Raw genomic sequence first — 22,897 nt, 5'->3', positions numbered from 1 at the left:
CTGTTCTTATTCTTTAACAGATTTATTTAAACATCAATACCTTTTCTTACTTCGATAGTCAAGGTTTTCTTAATCCTGAGGTTTTCCTTCTAACTTCTGGTAAGGGTACGGAGCAGTAGGACTTCTGTCAATAATCCTACCCAGTTCATCAGTATCACAAAAGAGTACTACTTTGTTACACAGCAAGTATCCAGATGAGATATACTATTAATTGAGCACTTACTAAGAGCTGGTGAATTAATCCCGATATCAGCTTTATGAGGTATTATTATGATTCCAATTATACAGATAAGAACGTGTTCCAAATAAGACCCCGAATAGGAAAAAAAATCCTAAGTAGAAAGAATTGTGCTGGAAGAATTTCAATACCAAACTTCAAGCTGTATTACAAAGCTATAGTAATAAAAACACCTTGGCACAAGAACAGGTCTGAGGACCAATGGAACAGAACTGAAGACACAGAAATGAACCCACAGACTTATGGCTACTTAATCTTTGATAAAGGAGCTAAAAAAAAATAGGATGGAAGAAAGACAGCCTCTTCCAACAAACAGTGCTGGCAAAACTGGTTCAACACCTATAACAAACTAAAGCTAGATCCTTATATAACACCCTGTACCAGAATCAATTCCAAATGGATCAAAGACCTTGAGGTAAAAATCAGATACCCTGAGAACATCACAAGAAAGAATAGGAGAAACACTTGGGCTCCTTGGCACAGGATGAAAATTTCTTAACAAAGGCCCAGAAACACAACAAATCAAAGAAAGGTTGGACAAATGGGACTGCATCAAACTGAAGAGCTTCATGGCGAAGGACATAGCTTGCAAGATAAACAGAAAGCCCACAGATTGGGAGAAGATCTTCACCAGACATAAAACCGACAAAGGAAGGCCTCATATCTAAATATATGTAGAACTCAAAAAATTAAATTCCTCCAAAAAAATCCTCAAAGAACCAAATGCCACCTGAACAAATGGGCTAAAGACATAAAAAGAGACTTCTCTGAAGAGGAAACCAGGATGGCCAAGAGACATATGAAGAAGTGCTCAACATCACTGGCCATAAGAGAAATGCAAATCAAAACAACATTCACATTCCACCTCACCCCAGTATAATGGCCATTATCAAGAAAACTAATAGCAGATGCTGGAGGGGATGTGGCCAAAAGGGAACCCTACTACATTGTTGGTGGGAGTGTACACTTGTTCAACCACTCTGGAAAGCAGTATGGAGGTTCCTCAAAAGGCTTTCTTTCCTGTGGTTTAACCTCTGATGTCACTGTGATTTTAGTGCACTGGATATTGTATATATGTGTATTGTAACTAGGGAAGGGAAAGGGAATATCAAAATCGAGAGACAAAGGATAAAAAGACAAATGACTCCAAAATCAATACTTAGAAAACCATTTGGTGTAAACCAACTGCACAACTCAAGGGGGAGAAGACAACAGGGAGGGTAGAAGTAGGGAGAAAATTAGGGAGGAGGTTAACAAGTTGGATAAGAAATATACACACTACCCTACATATGAAACTGTAACCCCTCTGCACATAACTCTGACAATAAATTAATGAGAAAAAAAAAAGAAGAACTTGTTCCAGTGTCTATGACAGCTAAGCTCGGAATGCAAGTCTAGCTCAACAAGCACAAAGCCCATACTTTCAATGCCATGGTATTTCCCACACAGCTATCTGATCACATATAAGACTAGTGACCTCACAGATCATTATAATCAACTAGCACCCCGAACTCTTGTACCTTCAGTATTACCTACTGTATGAAGGAAAAATAACAAAAAATTAAAAAGGGATTATTGAAATTCCGACTGCTTAAAATTTCCTTTGACAGGATTATAGGCTTTTGAGAATCTAAGGCCAAACATTTATCTTACTTTCCAGCACAATCTGGTTGTAATTCAGACTTCTAAAGAAGTAGGAATAAAGTACTCTATTAGCTGTGGAATTATGTGTCCAAACAATGTAGGTTGCAGTGCAGATTTAGCAGCACAGTCCTATTTCATTAGGATCTGTTTTGCATCACATAAAAGGAGTGAAGAACACCCTATCAAAAAGCATTAACTCCATTGGAGTGACAAAGAAAGCCAGGATGATGTTGATTATAAATGCTGGGAGTATTCCTTTTGGACCTCATTTATTCATGTGTCATAATTTTCCTTCTAGTCTGCAATGTAAGCCTATGTTGCCATAAGTAATTTCATCTTCTCAGTCTTTCCTGCTGCATATGTAAGTCTGGAGTAAACTGACAAACTTTCATACTGATTATTCAGTCAGTAAGCAACAAAACACACCACTGTATCTAAGTCATTAAAATATGACTTGCTTCCCAGGGTTCCCATGTAAACAATGACGGGAGTTCCCATATCAGATAGGAGAGCTTTAGGAAGAAACAAAATAAAAACTTTCCTTCAAAAAATCAAAATGAATAAAAGATGTGCTTTCCAATCATATATATATGTATATATATGTATGTATACACATATATAATGTGTGTGTGTGTGTGTGCCAGTACTGGGGCTTGAACTAAGGGGTCACTTGGCTTTTTCCCTCAAGGCTAGAGCTCTAACCACTTGAGCCACACTTCTACTTCCACCTATAATTTTAAAAGTAAAAAATCATGCATTTAAGAAACATTTTTAAGGACTTGTTATTGGTAAATGTTTCAAAAGTGAGAATATTCTTACATGAACACCATCAACATGATGTAAATAATCTCTCTTTTTTTCTTTTGATACCAGTCCTGGGTCTTGAACTCAGCACTTGGGCACTGTCCCTGAGCTCTTTTTTTTGTTCAAGGCTATTGCTCTACCACTTGAACCACAGCTCTCCTAGCACGCGTGTGTGTGTGTGCGTGTGTGTGTGTGTGTGTGTGTATGTGTGATTACTTGATGATAAGAGTCTTATGAGTTTTGATGCCAGGGCTAGCAGCGAACAAGCTTCAGATCTCAGCCTCCTGAGTAGCTAAGATTACAGAAACGTTTGAAAGTGTTAACCAGTGCAAACAGTTCTATCTCCATCTCTGATCCCATGGAAAACAGGGAAGGCTTAGAGACTCAGGTGGCTAGCTCTGAAGCCACAAGGCAATGCCAAACTGGAATGGATTCCAGATGTCTTTACTAAATATTAAGCAACAGAATCCTGACTAACTTCCCATTAGCCTTTAAAAAAATGCCATTCCCCAAGTATAGGGATAATTAAGAGATCAACAGATAGAATTTTATGTTTCCATTTATATTTAAGCTTCTTCCAGTAACATGGTCCCAGTAGAAGAAAATACAAAACTAATTGTAATCAAACTTTGCAATGTCATATGCTGTTTCATTAGGTTGTTAGAACAACATTCTAACCAATACTTGAAAATATTTTAAGTGGATAAAGAGTAAAAATCTTCAAAAGTCTTAAAAGTTTTTGTTTCCTTTTTTTTGTTTTGCCCATAACTCACATAAGAGCTGCTTATTCAAAGCTCTGTTTTGCTATTTTTAATAGGTACTTTACTGGTTTATGGTTTTTCTACATAAGAGAGTGAGATTATATGACTTACATGGCATTTACAATTTACCCTGATTTAGTAGTTTAGTGAGGGTATGATAATACCCTGTTTGTTTGTTTTAAAAAAAGGGGAGGGTGTCCAGGGAAAATCACAACTGTGTGTTTGGAAATAACTTTGGTTTCAGATGTCAAGGCTATGGAGATGTGCCTTGACATGCTAGCAGGAAGGCTTAGTGACAAAAATATTACATGGCAAGAAATTTTTAATAATAAGAACAATCAGTCTCTGTAAGGAAACACTTTCCTTGTTCTGTTGGCTAGAACAAGGAAATGCAAGAGCTATGCAAGAACTTCTAGATTTTATTTTTAAGACTTTGTTTTTGAATTGTTTATAGAGCAATATAGTTCTTCACTTTCTGTACTCAGACCATGTCAGTTCTCCCAACTACTCTACCCAAGTCACTTGTCACCATGAACATATATGTATTCATGCACAGACACACATAAACTTAGTATTCAGATGAATAAAAAGTATTCCATTTTAAATAAAATGTTTGAAATCTTAGAATAAATTACTTATATGAGAAATTAAATTAAAAGGAGAGATGAAGTCAACAACTGCTTTAGGGATCTTTGTGATGACACCTGTATTTCAGGATCAGATGTTACAATACACATTATTACTCACTGATACTCTGAGGAGGTCCTCTTACACGCTGGCAGGAAAGTTCCAATTTATGGGAACATTTTCCCTCCAAAGAATATTATTTCAGACATGACTAATGTGAAATACTCACAGAGTAACATTAAAAATTCTGCTACAACAGACAGTCCAAATATTACAACATTTTGTTTATACTACAAAGAGAAAGATCATCTTTGTGGCCATGGTCCCAAAAGTTGTAAAGATTATTCATCTAGAGAGCTAAGGGACCAGTCTTTAAATCAGGATCTACCAGAGTGCTTGAGGGAAGTCACTGTGTCAGTATAGGTAATGTGACCATCTGTTTCCTGAGTATTATAGAAGACCTTCTTTATTTCACATATCAAAGCATAATGTTCCAGTTGGCTCACCTTTGTGTGATTTCAATTCCACTTTCCCTAGTTGGCTGATATAAACATCTATGGCACCCTGCTGAGTGGAGGCTTTTAGACATCCACAGGACGAATCTGGGAAGAAGGAAAAGAAAACAGAAAAATACTTATTTTCACATGAGTAAATGAAATTTTAAGTTTGAAAAAAAACAAAAAGACCCTGTTTTGACATCAGGATAAGAAACTATGAGTCTTTCAAGGTATTTTCTCATATATATATATATATATATATATATATATATATATATATATATGAAAAAGTCAAGTGAGAATGAGTTCAAGCCTCAGAACTGGCAAAAAATTAAGAAGTAGGCAAAAATTTACCAACTACCATCTTAGTGCATACCTACAGTGATGTTGCCCATCTTGCTTTGTAGTATTATATTACCTGTTAAAAAGAAAAATAAATTTATGGATAATTTAAAAAGAAAATGTATTATATATTATCTTAAGGCATGATTAGAAGTCTACAATATTATTTCATAATATTGTTCCTGCTCTTGGTGATTTTTCCCAACACCATAAATCCAGAGATTTAGCTGTAGTTCTGAATAAATAGCTTTAGGCATCTATGCAAACCCTTGTCCCATCACATTCCCACACCTTAAGGTTTTCTACTATAACTGCAAAGCAAACCACTCTACTTTGTGGCAAACGTGGAAGAAAAAGAATAGCTCTAAAAGCTTATAGATTAAAAAAAAAAAACTTGCTGGGTGCTGGTGGCTCACACTTGTAATCCTAGTTACTCATGAGGCTGAGATCTGAGGAAAGTCTGTGAGACTCTTTTATCTCCAACAAGATACTCAGAAAAAGCCAGAAGTGGCGCTGTGGTTCATATGGTAGAGCGATAGCCTTAAACACAAAGAGGCTCAGGGATAGTGCCCAGGCCCTTAGTTCAAGCCCCAGGACAAGGAAAAACAAAAACAAAAACAAAAACAACTTACTCAAATGTACTCACTATACATTTTCAAGCTAAATATCAATGTGTTTTTCAGACCATAAAAGCCACATTTTGAAGCAAGGAACACTAAAACACTTTATGGAAAATATAATTACTTTTATTTTTCAGGTCAGTTGCCATGACTGTTTGTTAGATTAAGTGATTTCTGGGCCAAGAGTTGAAGTGGTTTGGGGTAGGAATAATGAATACATAGAGGCATGACTAACAAGAAAACTTCAAAGAGTTCCATTTTTCAATGAAAATATATTTTCCAGGACAAGTATAAGTCACTGTAACAAACTTTTTTTCCAGTCCCCTTCCTCTAATACCAAAAACAGTAGGATCTTTATATGTGTTTATATGTATACATACTTCTAGGGTCAAAAGCCCAATTTGTCTACCAAAAATATAAGCAATATACCTCTTCATAATTCCAAGATTAATGGAAAAATGAAGGGATAATTTTGGTCTCAGAACTTACTTAATTTCATTTAATATATTTTGTAAATACTGACATGACATCTTGGAAAAGGAAAAAAAAAATGGCAACTGATCCATGTGCTCAAACATCAGATTTGCCTGACTGTAAAATATCTTTCAAAAAGTCTTAACATTCCATCACCCTACAGAAAGCACATGAACAAGAGGTACCTTTGTGTAGGAAGAAAAACATAGTTTTTACACAGAAGACCATAAAATTATTTTCAAGTCTCAGTAAATTAGAGGGCTGTAAAGATCTCATTAGTAAATGTGTTATGTAAATATTATTTCATTGGTGTGTTATATATACTCTTCCAATTTTCAAACCCAATAAATATAGACTCGCCATCATATGTAAGTAGCAGCCAATGATCATAATTCTTCCTAGTATTCATGCCCTATCTAATCTTCTTTTCTCATAACAGGCTGAACCTTACTGACTAGCTTCATATAAAGACAATGGGGCAAGTGGTGGGATGCCATTTATAAGAGTAGATTACAAAAAGATTGTGATGTCTGTTTTCCTAATCTAGTACTCTTATTCTGATGGATACCAGCTGCCATGCTGGAAATTAATTGTGCTGCAGACAGCATCCATTTGGCAAGGAAATCAAAGTGGCTCCTGGCCAACAGGATCTGAACTAAATCCTGCTAACGACCACATGAGTGAGCATGGAGGCAGAATTTTCACTGGTTGAACATTCAATGAGCTCCCAGTCTTGGCTGACATCATGATTACAAACTTTTGAGCCATCCTGAGACAGAAGACTATCAAGCCACACCCAGATTATCCAGCCAATGAGAATATAACTGCTTCTCGTTTACAATTGTTATGTTTAGGATAATCTGTAACAGAAGAATAAGTAATTAGTACAAATTTTGATACTTGATATGGGGTGCTGTCATAATAAAATATGCAAAAAATGTGGAACTAAGTTTTGGAGCTTAGCAGAGGTTGGATGGATTTTGAAGGGCATGTTAGAGAAATTGCACTGAACAATAATTCAGCAGAAATCTGGACAATGGGTATGCTTCAGCTACTGGCTGAAAAAGGAGAAAAATATTTTTGAAAACGAGGAAGGAGGACCCTTATTTATTATAGCTGAAACTTCGCAACACAATCACCTCTGGTAATACAGAATAGGAAATGTGCCAAATTAACTCAAGGATCTAGCTAAAAATATTTTAATTGAATTGTGCTGGATATTTTATTTGTTGATTTTTTTCTCCCTGGATCCAGGAGAAAATTTGAATCCAGATGCTAAAATATGGCCTAAAAACAAAACTGAGGGTGTCTAGAAAAACCTTGGTTATGACCCCAGAAAGATCAATGGTGGTATCTTAGAGTATTAATCAGTTATACAAAAACCTCTTTAAGAAGATTAAGCATATGCCTTACAGATACTCTCAATCAAACAGACCTTCTGCAAGGCTTGAGGATGTTGTAACTTAGCATCTTAGCAGAAGCCCATACTCTGAAGAGATTTTATGTGAGGGTAAGATTTGCGTAAGAGAACAAGCCCCAATGAAATCCACAGGAAACTACTAAAGTTTTTGACAACATTCTGTCAGAAAACTTTGCCAACCTGAAAGGAAAGAGACAATAACAGTCATGGAAAGAGATCACTAGATCCCTAACATTCTACTGGCAGGAAACAGACTAAGTAAACAACTCGGCTGTAACTATAAACTACGTTTCATAAAAAGTCAAGATGGGAAGCAGAGCTGCAGATCAAGTGGTAAAGGGCCGGCCTTAAGTGAAAAAGGCAAGGGAGAGCCCAGGCCCTGAGTTCAAGCCCCAGTACTGGCACAAAACAAAATAAAACAAAAACTGATGACCTAAGAGGAAAAAAACCTAGAAATTAAAAGAAATCATCTCCAAGCCTTGAGATCTATCAAAGAACCTACAATATTTGTCCACCTGAATTTCAAAATCACTATGGACCAGTGATTCCTTTGATTCCTGATCCTCTCATTTTTTTCCTTTCAATGGGCAAGTTTATAACCATTACCCTATGCCTTCCCTATCACTGTAACTAAGGTGTACAGGTGGTATGTGTATGTGGTGGTAGGGAGGAAGGGGGATGAGATAATATCTCTCTAGTTCATGTCTAAAGAGCGAAGGAACTGCACTTGAGTTGTACATATGGATGTATCATACTGAGGAGCCTCATCTGCATGTGGTGTGCCTGATTCTGATAAAGAGATCAGCTGATGCATAATGGAAGGATATCTTGGGAACTTTAGGAGGAAGGGAGTACACTTTTATGCAAAAAAGATGCTATGAACCCCAAAGATGCAAGTGCTAGAAGCTTAAGACCTTGTATGGCAGTGTTTTGATGATAAAACCTTTAAATGAGGGAGCCTAGTAGAAGAAATGGATGCATTAATGCTGGCTTGGGGAATAGATTGGATCTTGCGGGGGCAATGACCCATATCAAAGTAGAGTGAAGCATTTCACAATGGACAATGTTTGGAAGGAATTAATCTTGTGTGGGTGCTTCAATATAACTAATTCTCTACTCCCATTTCTTGAACACTTAGATGGATCAAATCCCTAATATTTATAACTTGAACCATTAATGAAGAACTAAGATTTACAGTCATTTATTTGGTGAATCTAGTCACTCATTCACAAGGAAGAGGAGCTTTATGGGCTCATATTTGCCTTCAATGAATGCAATGAAAAATAACTTTGAGGGGAGGGGAAGGCTGCAGATCCTAGGGCTTGAACTCAGGGCCTGGGTACTGCCTTTTAGCTTTTGTGTTCAAGGCTAATGCCTTACCACTTTGAACCAACACATCCGTTCTGGCTTTATAAAATAATTAATTGGAGATAAGAATCTCATGAACATCCTTGCACAGGCTGGCTTTGAACCACAATCTTCACAATTCAGCCTTCTGAGTAGTTACTATTATAAGTGAAAGCCACTGACACCCAGCTAAAATTTACAACTTTTTTTTTTTTTTTTTGGCCAGTCCTGGGCCTTGGACTCAGGGCCTGAGCACTGTCCCTGGCTTCTTCCCGCTCAAGGCTAGCACTCTGCCACTTGAGCCACAGCGCCACTTCTGGCCGTTTTCTGTATATGTGGTGCTGGGGAATCGAACCTAGGGCCTCGTGTATGCAGGCACTCTTGCCACTAGGCTATATCCCCAGCCCCAAATTCACAACTTTTTAATAAAAACATTTTTCCCTGACAATGCAATTCACTATAAAAATATTTAGCAAATTTCTACCCTAAAGAGAAACATTCCAAAGTCATTAGAATATACAAGATGAACCTTGACTCAAATACTTGGTGGAATGAGGTAGCATATTTGGAAGTGTACAAATCAACAATGGGGATTAGTAATAAAATAGTCTGTATTTTGGTTTCACCTAGTTAAGTTTTAATCACTGGAAATAAATTTAGAAATTAACTATTTGAGAAGTAGATCATAGTAAAAACTTCTTTCCAATAAAGCAGATATTAGATGGCCAGTAATAATTGGGTGTGCTCATACTACTTGAAAGTTCTGAAACTTTTCCACAAATCTCAAAATATAAGAAAGTCTACATTTTCTCTTAGTTTTCCATCCTTCATTCTAACATGGTCTGAGACAAAAACAATCAATGTGAAGATAATAATACGTTTGTTTTTTTTCCCCAGTAAAATCATATAATGGTTTAAGCATTGCTTTCACAGAAGGAGGATAGTTTCTGAAACATCACCATGGAACTGAGCTCAAACACAGAATGGAACATTCGTATTTTGTGTCAGAGATCAAAAGGTATTAATAAATAGTCCTGAAACTCAAGTAAGTTACACCACAGAAGTTACAGAGCTTTCTGACTACAGGAAAAATCTCTAGAATTAGAATGTCCTTAAATTGATAATGGAAATATTGTTTAGAATCAAGACGTTCACTATACCACAGTGAACAAGTTTAAGAATATATATCCGCATTTAAGAATATCTCCTAAAAATAATGAAACTAGGGTAAAGTCCTTGCTATTTTGCTAGATAACTTGTAGCTGAGAGTAAGCAACTAGACATTTCTAAGTCTTGTCTGTAAACATCCAATTGTCCATTAAATGGAAGGAATTTGCTAATTTAGGCACTCATTACATGTTTCCTTTCAAGCATCCACCACCTACTTACTGGCACAAGGGCTCCAAACTCAAATACTAGTAAAACTTACTAAAAAGACAGTCATTGTTCATATCTGCATATGTCTCGCTTTTTACAACATCTATATATTGGAAATTTCAGCTCTGCTTATAAAAAAATTTGTTAAGGCCTAGCTTAAGAAGAAGGAAGCCAACCTAAATAAATCTTCAACAAGCAGTTCTCAGAATTTATATATTCTCAAATTTTATTTTCTGTAAGTCAGATATTAGGAAGCAGCAACATTTTCCCATAAATACAAGTTTTAAGATCCTATGCCAGAAAGCTGGAATAAACCCAATATATACACCTAATTTGCATTATATAACCATCAGCATTTGGAACAAATTCACTGAAATATATGGTCAGAGTTCTGGCTTGGGAAGATCTTTGGTAGACAACTCCCCACCCCGCAAGCTGCCCCATAAAACTCCTATTGTTAGAACATAGAGACTTCCATGAGTCTAGACCATCCATGAGTCTAATCTTTTCACTTAGAGGATGTAAGACTAAAACACTTCCTAAAAAAAAAAAACTCTTCCTGCTCGTCTATACCTACTGTACCCCAAATTTCAAACTTCATAAGTATGTTCATATGATCCCCTGGGCTAACAGCAGAAATATAATATGGGAAGAGGGGCAAGAAACTTGGGCTGTCTAAAGGGCGATTTAAAAAACAGAGCACTGGGGGTATGAATTTGACATAAGGAGGGTTTCCTTGTTTCACTTGCCCTTTTTTGTGCATACTGAAGAGCTGCAGTAGAACAAGAGGCAAGGACTAGATGGGAAAATAGGGCTAAACCACATGGAAGCAACTGCCTCAAAATTTCCCTCTTCTTGCTCCTACTCACTGTGATGCTAGTGTTACAGAAGGAGCGGTAATTTATAGTCAGAAGTGCCCTGCATGAGGTAGGATGACAATGCCTTCAAGTGGGAGGAAGCATCCCAACAGAGAGAGGAATGACTGAGCAAATGAGAACAAAAAGACATTTAATCCTTCCACTAAACTGTGTGTTAAGGACAGGTATCATCTCTTGCCCAAAAATCCAGTTCACAAGTGTGTTGCAGAGTAAATACACCTGGAACAAAGGCTGCGAGCTGTCATCCTGAGCCCTCTTTCTCCCAGAAAGGTTTATTTTCCTAGCTGTGGAGAGCACTGCTGGCAGATAGCCCTCAGCTGTTAGCCCTCACTGAAACTGCCTCAGCTGCAGAGAGTCATGTTGGCCCAAGACCACACTCTCCCTGGGGCAGCTGGCATCTAATGACTGGGGATATGAAAGCCCAGTTCTCCTCACTCCAACTTGACAGGACTCTGAGGGACCATGCCAGCTTCAGAGCTCCCCCTTGGGGATGTAGAAATCCTATGACAGTACAGCTTCTCCCATGGAAATTGGGCTTTCTTCCTTCACAAGGCATCAGTCCCAAGAAGTCTCCCTAGCTAATGTGAAGCTCTCAGTGTTTCCACTTTCAGGGAAACCCAAACTGGAGACAGGAGTCTAACGCAAGATCTAGGTTTAACCATGTAAGGAAATGTATTTGACTTCCTACTAAGGGTCAGTAAATATAAAAGTCTTAACCAAAACAAAAGAATGAACTCTATCCTTAGCAGAGTTTCTGTTTTAGCTGCTTTAATCAACAGACCCCGAGTACTTTGAGGGCTGACTGAAAATAGTTCGCCTGTTTTGACTACCATGTGTGTAATTAGAGATATACTAGTTCAATTCTTGTTTGTCTTAATAGAAAGCAAAGACATTAATGTACAAGTATGGCCATGGTATAGAGCAGTGCAGAGAGCAGAGCTATTTTTCCAGTGGGTGTTCATCAACATCTGACTTGGTAAGAAACTGTCTTTTCATTTAAAGCTACTCTGTAGATTTGGCATAGTACTTTAATTATGATCAACCTGAGAGTACCTGCTTACAAGAATGGTTAAAGTTCAACTATTAAATTGAGGCTCAAGAATTATTCTAAGTGTAGAATGATTTTTTTAATAAATTTTTGTTCCTGTTTAGTTTTATATTAAATTTAGTTTTCAATTTATAACCTGTCAAGTTTCTGTATACAGCAATGGCCAGCCTAGCACTAACCATACTTTCTAATAGCACTTAATAATTTGTGCTCACTACTAAAGTCTGGGGACTTTGCCAAAATGCATAGATACTAATATTCAGCTTTACTACAAGAATGAAAATGAGTGGACCATTTATGGAAAAAGTTCAAGTCCATACTTCCTGGAATATAGCCCTAAAAGCCTTTGGCAGATGTATATAGAATACAGTTCATTCTGGGATAAGTAACTCTTAATTCTATCCATATATATTTAAGAAAGTATCTGCACCTGCATTTAAGTCATCTGCTGTATGGAAATGTAAGAGGCAGGCTGAGTAACACTGAATGCCAGTGTGACTTCTGCCAGGCTACCTCACCATTATGCTCTTTTCCTTTCCTTAAAACAAGTATTAACCAAGAATAACTGCTTACATTAAACAATAAGCTTTTCCGCAGACATGTTTCAGAAAGCATAAAAAAGAAACTTAGGGGCTGGAAATATGGCCTAGTGGCAAGAGTGCTTGCCTCATATACATGAAGCCCTGGGTTCGATTCCTCAGCACCACATATATAGAAAACAGCCAGAAGTGGCTCTGTGGCTCAAGTGGCAGAGTGCTAGCCTTGAGCAAAAAGAAGCCAGGGACAGTGCTCAGGCCCTGAGTTCAAGTCCCCGGACTGGCAAAAATTAAAAAAAGAAACTTAATCGAATAACAGAAAATGCAAGGTGCTAAAAGGATTTGGTGCCAGCATAAATATGCATACCAATTAATCAAAATTAGTACAACCAAGTTCCTATAATTAGATCCATTCAAATGTTTTATTTATTTAACTTTTAGCTCTCCTATCATAATATGAAAGCAACCACTGCAAACATCTTTTTTAAATCTGCTTTCATTTATTGTCATATATTTTCTTGTTCATTTCTGTTAAAATCATAATTACTGTCAGTTTCACATCGAACAGCATAATCTTCAATGTCTTGACAAAATAGTTCAATTAGCTTATGTCTCATTTTATTTTCATCATATTTAACAAGGGTATCTGGGACTGGGAAGATGGCGCCATGACAATAGGGAGGCATCCCAATTCACTCCAACCAAATAGTGAGCTGGGAACTCCAACACCCAACACCCCATCAAGAGAACGGCAAACCCAACAACCAGAACAAACAGAGAAACACAGGAAATGAAAAAGAACAAAGAAAGAAAAGCCTATAATCTTCACAGAGCCAGACAATCTCCAGGGTACACTCCCCACCCTGGCCTAAATAAGGCCAGGCTGGCAAAGCGGCCCCGGCACCACCGAACGGGACCACAGACCATCAGCGACCACAGAAGCAAAAGCAGAAAAGTCCAGCCGTGAGTGCAGAGACCAGACAGCAGGAGCTCCACGGGCCGCAGACTCCACGCAGACCGGACTGGCACGGGACAAGTGGCGCGGGCCTGAACAGCCAGGACTAGACAACAGCAAGGGAACCAGGCACCGCGGATGGGGAGAGCCGAGGCTGCCCCTGCCGCTAAATGATCGCCACAACCCAGCCCGGAAAAGCCCACAGCAGCGCAGGACACACTCACAATCCAGGACCAGTAAGTTCCACATTGCCCCCCCCCCCAATGGGAGATAAGCTCTGGCAGAGACCCAAAACATGACGTAGAGCTCATATCAAGGGGACAAAGAAACTAGACCTCCAGCCCTCCCCCACCCTGCCCCAAGGGAACAAAAGAGCCCCATATCTGGCAACTCTAGGAACAACAGTTGCAAGCTTGCTGGTGTGCAATACCAGCCCAGCAGGGTCACCTGGGCCCAGCATACGCCCACCTTACAGCACAGGCACAGAGAGTCCATGGGCACCTACCCATGCCCAGACATTTGAACCTTCTGGGGACCTTGCATACTGCCCCCACATCAGATTCGCAAGGGGCACAAGTACCCTCCAACAATTTGGGCTAGTGCGCCCCCCAAAAGAAGCACAAGAGCTCACACACACGCCCCCCAGAGGGCCGGCGTGGTCAGCATTCTAGCCCTCCATCAGGAGGGTCCCGCACCCACTCCCCCGCGGGAGCGCACAGGTGGGCAAGCTGCCCCTCAGGGGCAACACCTGCTCTGATAGGCGCACTCTGCAAAGGTGGGCAGCCACCCCTCAACAGCAACACCTGCTTGGACAGGAACACTCCTCACAGGGAGGCAAGCCGCCCCTCAGCAGCAATACTCAACCTGAGAAGTGAGCTCTCTTGACCCACAGCAACTAGCAGGGAAAGAATCAAAGAAGAGAAAAATCTCCAAACCACACTGAATCAGCGACCCACGAACCCCCAAAAGGGGACTACAAGGGTCAGCACAGTACAATGGCAGAGCAAGGTCCTGCAGAGAAAGCCACAGAACCTACCCACCCCTAACTGCAGTGAGGGTAACCGCCTTGGCAACAACCTAGACGGTCATGCTCACCCAGAGGGCAGTAGGTTCAATAGCTGAACTTAAAACTGGAGCCAGGATACAAACAAGTCCCCACTTGAGGACCAGCAGGAACTAGCACAAAGCCAAGCCAAGGCTGCCACCTACAGGCCCCCGAAAGGAAGTGCAGGAAGCAATCCATAACTGCTTTACTCCAGATGCATAAATCACAAAGAAATATTCCAAATTTCATGAAAGGTCAAGCCAATTTGCCAGCTCCAAAAAGCAGTACGACCAAAGAGGAGATGGAGAATAAATAAACAACTGAGGCTAAGATACCAGAAATGATCGCAAGCCTCAGGAACGAATTCAGAAAACAATTCCAGGAATTTAGAAGTCTCGAAGGACCTTCAGGAAATCAAGAAAGAAATGGAAGCAAAAATAGATACAGTCTTCTCCGTTAAAGAAGACCTTAACATCCTGGGAAACAAAATGCATAAAAAATTGATTCAAAACACAACTCATTAAAAGAAGAAATTACCACTATGAGAGCTGATCTGGCAACCATAAACAGCTCACTCTCCTCAATGTAAATCACACTCAAAGCCACATCACAAAGAATTGATCATCTTGAATCTCGAGTCTCTCTTTTGGATGATGGGTTCAGCTGATAAGGACCAGAAGATTACCACACTCCAAGAAACTGTCAAACTCCAGGGCAGACTAATCCAGGAGATAGTCGACAGAGAGGAGAGATATAATCTGTGTATAATCAAAATAGATGAAGGAGAGGAGTATCAGAGCAGATGTGTATAACATATATTCAATAGAATTATTACAGAGAATTTCCCCAATCTCAAAAGGGGAAACCTCACCCAAATAACAGAAGCATATAGGACACCTGGCAGACCAGACCCAAGAAGAACCACCCCCAGATACATTATAATCAAGGCCCCAGATCTCAAAAATAAAGAGCATATTCTGAATGCAGTCAAAACAAAGAGATAACTATATTACAATACAAAAAAGATCAGAATCATGACAGACTCCTCCACACAAACTTACAACGCATGAACAGCCTGGAAGAACACAATCCAAGTCCTCCAGGCCAACAACTGCCAACCTGGAATTAGATACACAGCAAAATTACAATTTACTTTTGAGGGAAAAACCAGATCTTTCTATAGCAGAGCAACTAAAGGAATACGTGAACAAAAAAACAGCCTCACAGCGAATTCTAAGAGGGGAACCCCACCCAACAGAAAATGTAAAAGACCTCCAAATGAAACAGAAAGAAACTACAATAACCAGAGCCCAACAGGAAGAGCACCTCAACAAAGACAAAAAAGGAGGGAGAGGAAACACAGCCTAACAGGAAAGTGGAAGGGAAAAAAACCTACACCTATCCATGATCTCTTTGAATATAAATGGTATAAATTTTCCAATAAAGAGGATCAGACTGACAGAATGGATCTGTAAACAAAAAATTTCTATCTGTTGTCTTCAAGATACCCATCTTACAGCAAGGGACAAAAACAGGCTCCAAATGAAAGGATGGAGCAAGATCTTCCAAGCAAAGGTGCCTACCAAAAGGGCAGGGGTAGGCAACCTGATTTCAGATGAGCTAGGCTTCTCATTAAAGTCAGTTCAAAAGATAATGAAGGACACTTTAATACAAGGAAAAATCCAGAATCAAGATATCACCGTGATAAATTTATACTCACAGAACAAAAGAGGCCCTAAATATCTCAAGCAAATTCTTTCAGAACTACAGAACAAGATAGATCCAAATACAATCATAGTGGGAGATTTTAATACTCCACTCTCTCCAAGAGACAGATCCAACACACAGAGGATTAGCAAGGGAGCCGAAGGGAGCCGAAGACCTAAGTAACACCATATCCCACATGGGTCTGACAGATCTGTACAGAGTTTTTCACCCTACAGAGACCCAATACACATTCTTCTCAGCAGCCCATAGAGCATACTCCAGAATAGATCATGTCAGAGTCCACAAAAAGAACCTCAGCAAATACAAGAGTATTGACATTACCCTATGTATTCTATCTGATCACAGTGGAATCAAGGTAACCCTCAATAACAAAGGATACGACAGAAGCTACACAAATACTTGGAGGCTAAACCCCTCATTGTTATCTTACACTTGGATCACAGAGCAAATTAAGGACGAAATTAACAAATTCATAAGCCACAACAACAATGAAAATACATCACAAAGAAACCTATGGGATACAGCTAAGGCAGTGCTGAGGGGCAAGATCATTGCCCTCAGCACTCAAATTAAAAGAATGGAATCAGAACAGGTAAATAACCTCATGATGCAGCTAAAACAACTAGAGAAACAAGAAAAAAATTAAATCTAAAATGACCAGGAGGTGAGAGATCACAAAGATTAAAGAAGAAATAAATCTGATTGAGCATAGAAAGACCATCCAACAAATAAATAAAACTAAAAGCTGGTTCTTTGAGGTAATAAATAAACTTGACAGACCCCTTGCAAGATTTACAAAAAAAAGAAGTGAAGAGACTCATCCGTAAGATCAGGGACTCCACCCAAAAAAATTACAACAAATACACAGGATATTCAAACAATCATAGGAACTATTTCCAGAACCTTTACTCACTAAAGAACAAAAGTTTTACAGAAATGGATCAATTCTTAGAGAATTATAAACTGCCCAAACTTAATCAAGAAGAAATAAATCAACTAAGTAAACCAATAACTTACAGAGAGATACAGGAGGTAATCATGAGCCTCCCAACAAAGAAAAACCCAGGCCCAGATGGATTCACCAATGAATTCTATAAAACCTTCAGTGAGGAGCTAATACCAATACTCCTCAAACTCTTCTGCGAAATAGAAACAGAGGGAGAAATCCCAAACACATTCTATGAAGCTAATATTATACTCATCCCCAAACCAGGCAAAGACCCAACAAAAAAAGAGAATTATAGACCAATATCACTAAGGAACACAGATGCAAAGCTCCTCAACAAAGTATTGGCTAACAGGATCCAGAAACTGATCAAGAAAATTATACATCATGATCAAGTAGGCTTCATCCCACAGACGCAAGGATGCTTCAACAACAGTAAATCAATAAATGTAATTCACCACATCAAGAGAGCTAAGACCAAGAACCATATCATCATCTCAGCCGATGCTCAGAAAGCCTTTGACAAAATACAACACCCATACATGTTAACAGCCCTGGAGAGAACAGGAATAGAGGGAACATTCTTTAAAACAATAAAAGCCATATACAACAGACCAATTGCTAATATCATATTAAATGGAGAGAAACTAAAACCATTTCCCCTAAACTCAGGAACAAAACAAGGATGCCCACTCTTCCCACTTCTATTCAACATAGTGCTGAAATCCCTAGCCATAGCAATAAGGCAAAAGGAGGGCATCAAAATGAACCACATTGGCAAAAGAGAAATCAAACTATCCCTATTCGCAGATGACATGATCTTATATCTGAAGGACCCAAAAAACTCAGTCCTCAAACAACTAGACATAATAAACCATTTTGGCAAAGTACCAGGATACAAAATTAACCCACAAAAATCAGCAGTTTTTCTGTACACCAGCAATGTACAAGCAGAAAAGGAAATTATGGAAATAATACCATTTGCAATAGCTAAAAATGAATAAATTACCTAGGGATTAACCTAACTAAAAATGTGAATGACCTATTTAATGAGAACTATAAAATTCTAAAAGGGAAATCAAAGAGGACACAAGGAGATGGAAAGACCTCCCCTGTTCATGGGTAGGCAGAATCAATATAGTGAAAATGGCCATATATAAGATAAAAATGCTTCACCCATACACAGTATCAAACATGAAAAGAAATGGTGGCCTTTTCACAGTGCATGGAACAACAAGGTACAGAAGACCAAGTTGGTCATGTTTTAAAAATGCAGACTCAACAAATGGTGCTGGGAAAACTGGTTCAACCCCTGCAACAAACTAAAACTAGATCCTTATATATCACCCTGCACCAAAATCAATTCCAAATGGATCAAAGACCTCGAAATTAAAACAGATACCCTGAAAACACTAAAAGAAGGAGTAGGAGAAACACTTGGGCTCCTTGGCACAGGATGGAACTTCCTTAACAAAGAAATGCTACAAATCAAGGAAAGGATGGACAAATGGGACTGCATCAAACTGCAGAGCTTCTGCAGGGCAAAGGACATAGCTCTCAAGATAAAGAGAAAGTCCACAGATTGGGAAAATATACAACAGACAAAGGCCTCATATCTAAAATATATGCAGAACTTAAAAAAATTATATTCCTCCAAAACAATACTGCAAAGAACTAACAGCCCCCTCAACAAGTGGGCTAAAGACTTATAAAGAGACTTCTCTGATGAGGAAATGAGAATGGCCAAGAGACATATGAAAAAGTGCCCTACATCACTGGCCATAAAAGAAATGCAAATCAAAACAACACTGAGATTCCATCTCACCCCAGTAAGAATGTCCATTATCAAGAAAACTAACAATAATAAATGTTGGAGGGTATGTGGCCAAAAGGGACCCTACTTCATTGTTGGTGGGAATGTAAACTGGTTCAGCCACTCTGGAAAGCGGTATGGAGATTCCTCAGAAGCCTAAACACAGAGCTCCCCTATGATCCAGCAGCCCCATTTTTGGGCCTCTACCCAAAAGACCACAAACAAGAACACACTAAAGCCACCAGCACAACAATTTTCATCACAGCACAATTTGTCATAGCTAAAATATAGAACCAACCCAGATGCCCTTCAATAGACCAATGGATCAGGAAAATGTGGTTTATAATCAGGAAAATGTGTTTATAATGCTTAACTTTCAAAATCAAATAACCAAAGCAAATACTATCACCCCTGTTTTCTGAATAATGTCACTGAGGCTCAGGGAAGTAAAGTGGTAGAACTATTTTAGTCAAGGTATTTGTCCTGATTTCTTCACCTTCATCATCATCGTCATCATCACCACCATCATCTCATTACCATCATCCCAGGAAGCATTACATTAGAGTTATCCAAGCACCAAACATTTAAAGTACTTTACCTGAAATATCCAAAATACATTTCCATGAGAGTTACATATGAAAAGTAACACATTTAATATTTATTTTAAGTACTTAAAAGTATTTGAAGAATTTTTAAACACACTTAGAAATACACTTTAAAAGTTAGTACCTAAAATAATAATAGAAAAAAAAACACTATTCACTTCAGTACATTAGGAAGCTAAAGAATGCAAGAAACAAAGTAAGAGCAAGTAGGAATAAATATTTAATCATCCATGCATGTCAGAAAAAATAAATAATAAATAGCCACATTATTCAAAATAGCAGATAATGGGGATGATTTATACTCTTCACACTCATAGCTCAATGTAATATTATAACATAAGAGATAATTTCAAATTAATATAAGTCCTCAATGAAGGGACTGTGCTTGGTTAAGCTACAGAGTTATCCAACTTCTCTCTTCCATCTCTCAGACCACAGCAATCTGATTAGTAAAAACTAAATGCCATCTCAAAAGGGCTTGTCACCTAAAGTCACAGTGTTTGAATACTTTCCCAGATTAATATGGAGTGTATATTTAAATATTTGGATTTAAACAGGTTCTAGGAGAAGGATGATGGAAAATGAAATAACAATAGTAGAAACAACTTAATTATTTTAATCTATACCTATAGGATGCTCACAATTCTTCGTATAATAATCTGTGAACAAAGGTAAGAATAAAAGTTAGCAAATCTAGGGCGGGGAATATGGCCTAGTGGCAAGAGTGCTTGCCTCGTATACATGAAGCCCTGGGTTCGATTCCCCAGCACCACATATATAGAAAACGGCCAGAAGTGGCGCTGTGGCTCAAGTGGCAGAGTGCTAGCCTTGAGCAAAAAGAAGTCAGGGACAGTGCTCAGGCCCTGAGTCCAAGGCCCAGGACTGGCAAAAAAAATTAGCAAGTCTAACAAAAGACTCGTGCAGATTGCAAAATTTAAAACAAAAAAAGTCTTGGATTTCTTTTTAAGATTTAAAAACATTATTGATCACAATCTTTAAAAGACTAAAAAAAATATACCTTTACTCTTAATACTATGCTAAATCACAGGAATAAAACAGTTTACTAAAATCCACAAATTATTTGAACACTGGTGGTTCTTGCCTGTAATTCTAGCTACTGAGGAGGCTGAGATTTGAGAATCTTGATTTGAAGCAGCATGAGCAGAAAAATCCCAGACTCATCTCCAATTAATGAGCAAAAAATTGGAATTAGAGGTATGGTTCAAGTGGTAGAGAGCCAGCCAGGAAAGGAAGAAGCTGAGCAGAAGCCTGAGGCTCCAGTTCAAGTCCCAGTACAGGAATACCAACAACAAGGAAAAATTACAGTGTCTTCCTATACTAATCAAAATTCCAATAGGTACTATGGAAGGATTTGGAGAACAGTTAAGATATCTAATGGTGCCACCTTGTGGACAATACAGAAGAAAGTTGAATTACAAGTTAATTCTTCAGGGGAACTAAGTAGGTCTTGGAAAATACAGTATTCAAGTAACCTTTCACAAGAAAAATCTAATGCAGACAGGGTAATATAACTTAATGAGACATTTTAACCAATGACTATTAAAATTAAAAAATCAGGATTAGAACTAAATGTAAGTATTTAAGTTTTTACTTATTTGAAATAAGGTGCTGTCACAAGTACTAAAATCATAAGCTAAAATTTAAATTGTATAACATTTAATGACTACAATCCCATTTGAATTTGCTAACAAACCAGAATGAATTAAAGATTTTTTTGTTTGTGCACCAACGGGAAGCAAAATTGCAATGATGAACGAGAGAAAGCTCTGATCTTACACTTTTATCTGATACATGGTTATCTGTATCTCCATAGATTGTTCCCAGACAGATCACTTTGCCATCTTTGATTTGAACATGTAATTTTTGACTCTGAAATGCAAACAAAAAGTATAGACAAAAAAGGAAATAATAAGTTTGATTTAAATTAATGAAACTATTTACCATGTTTTTTTCTTATTACTAATAAAACACTAAAAAAAGAACCTGGAAATGAAATAGACACTAGTATAATAATATCAACTGGAAATAAATGCGAACTGCTATCAAAGCAGTTATTTAGAGACAAAGGAAAAAAAAGAAAATTATAGAGACAGCTATATTCTAGTAGCTTTACATAAGGACTTGGAAGTCAAAGATGCTGGTAACCAGCTAAGTAAACACAAACAGGGAGTACATTAACCATATGTCATGATTACTATTACTAAAGTTATCTCTTCTTTGGCAGTTTGTCAGCACCAGAGAGACAATGTAGTCTTCTTTACATGACCTCTAGCATTTAATTCTAACAATTAGAGAGATGGGTATTCTATTTTTCCCAGTTCATACAGGAAAAAAAAATCTGAATCTCAGAAGTTAGATAGCTTTATCAGTATGATATGGTTAAAAAAAAAAAGTCAAATCAGGGCTGGGAATATAGCCTAGTGGCAAGAGTGCTTGTCTCCCGTACATGAAGCCCTGGGTTCAATTCCCCAGCACCACATATATAGAAAACTGTGGCTCAAGTGGCAGAGTGCTAGCCTTGAGCAAAAAGAAGCCAGGGACAGTGCTCAGGCCCTGAGTCCAAAACCCAGGACTGGCAAAAAAAAAAAGTCAAATCAATTGGAATCCAGTTCAATATGGTCCCAAAGTCCACACTTGTAAGGCTGGATGGTCTGAAAGAGGACACATTACACTTAGGGTCACACTACATTGTGTTGCTCCTTGGGAAATAAATGAAAATGAAAGTCTAAGTGAAAATGCTTCCAAGTACAAATAAAGCAGTAGTGATGTTTAGGTAGTCCCTTCTGACAGACTCTAAATGTACACATATGTGTAACTTCATTTCACACTTGCCAACTATGGCAAAAGCCCAAATCCATGTTTATTGTCCAAAGGAAAGGAAGTATGTTTCCAGCTTTCCTAAGCTCATTTGTTGCCAATAGAATGCAAGTGAAAATGCTGTGTGCCACTTCCAGGCTGGTACTTTTATTTTATTTTTTTATTTTTATTTTTTTGCCAGTCCGGGGCCTTGGACTCAGGGCCTGAGCACTGTCCCTGACTTCCTTTTTGCTCAGGGCTAGCACTCTGCCACTTGAGCCACAGCACCACTTCTATATATGTGGTGCTGGGGAATCAAACCCAGGGGTTTATGTATATAAGGCAAGCACTCTTGCCACTAGGCCATGTTCCCAG

At 38.3% G+C, this 22,897-nt stretch overlaps 1 protein-coding gene across 1 annotated transcript in view; it reads right to left on the bottom strand.

Annotated features, from left to right (window-relative positions):
• Positions 1 to 22,897, bottom strand: part of LOC125345218 (protein FAM185A-like) — a 47,661-nt gene that overhangs the window by 17,409 nt on the left and 7,355 nt on the right. Inside the window, 4 exon segments of the mRNA XM_048337437.1 lie at positions 4,581 to 4,676; positions 4,948 to 4,989; positions 6,804 to 6,867; positions 21,503 to 21,595. Coding sequence (XP_048193394.1) covers positions 4,581 to 4,676; positions 4,948 to 4,989; positions 6,804 to 6,867; positions 21,503 to 21,595 — 295 coding nt within the window.

This window comes from Perognathus longimembris, chromosome 2 (genome assembly GCF_023159225.1).
Source record: "Perognathus longimembris pacificus isolate PPM17 chromosome 2, ASM2315922v1, whole genome shotgun sequence".
In the NCBI taxonomy this organism is placed as follows: domain Eukaryota; kingdom Metazoa; phylum Chordata; class Mammalia; order Rodentia; family Heteromyidae; genus Perognathus; species Perognathus longimembris.
Note: the sequence above shows the minus strand (reverse complement) of the source record. Positions and strands in the feature narration are given on the sequence as shown.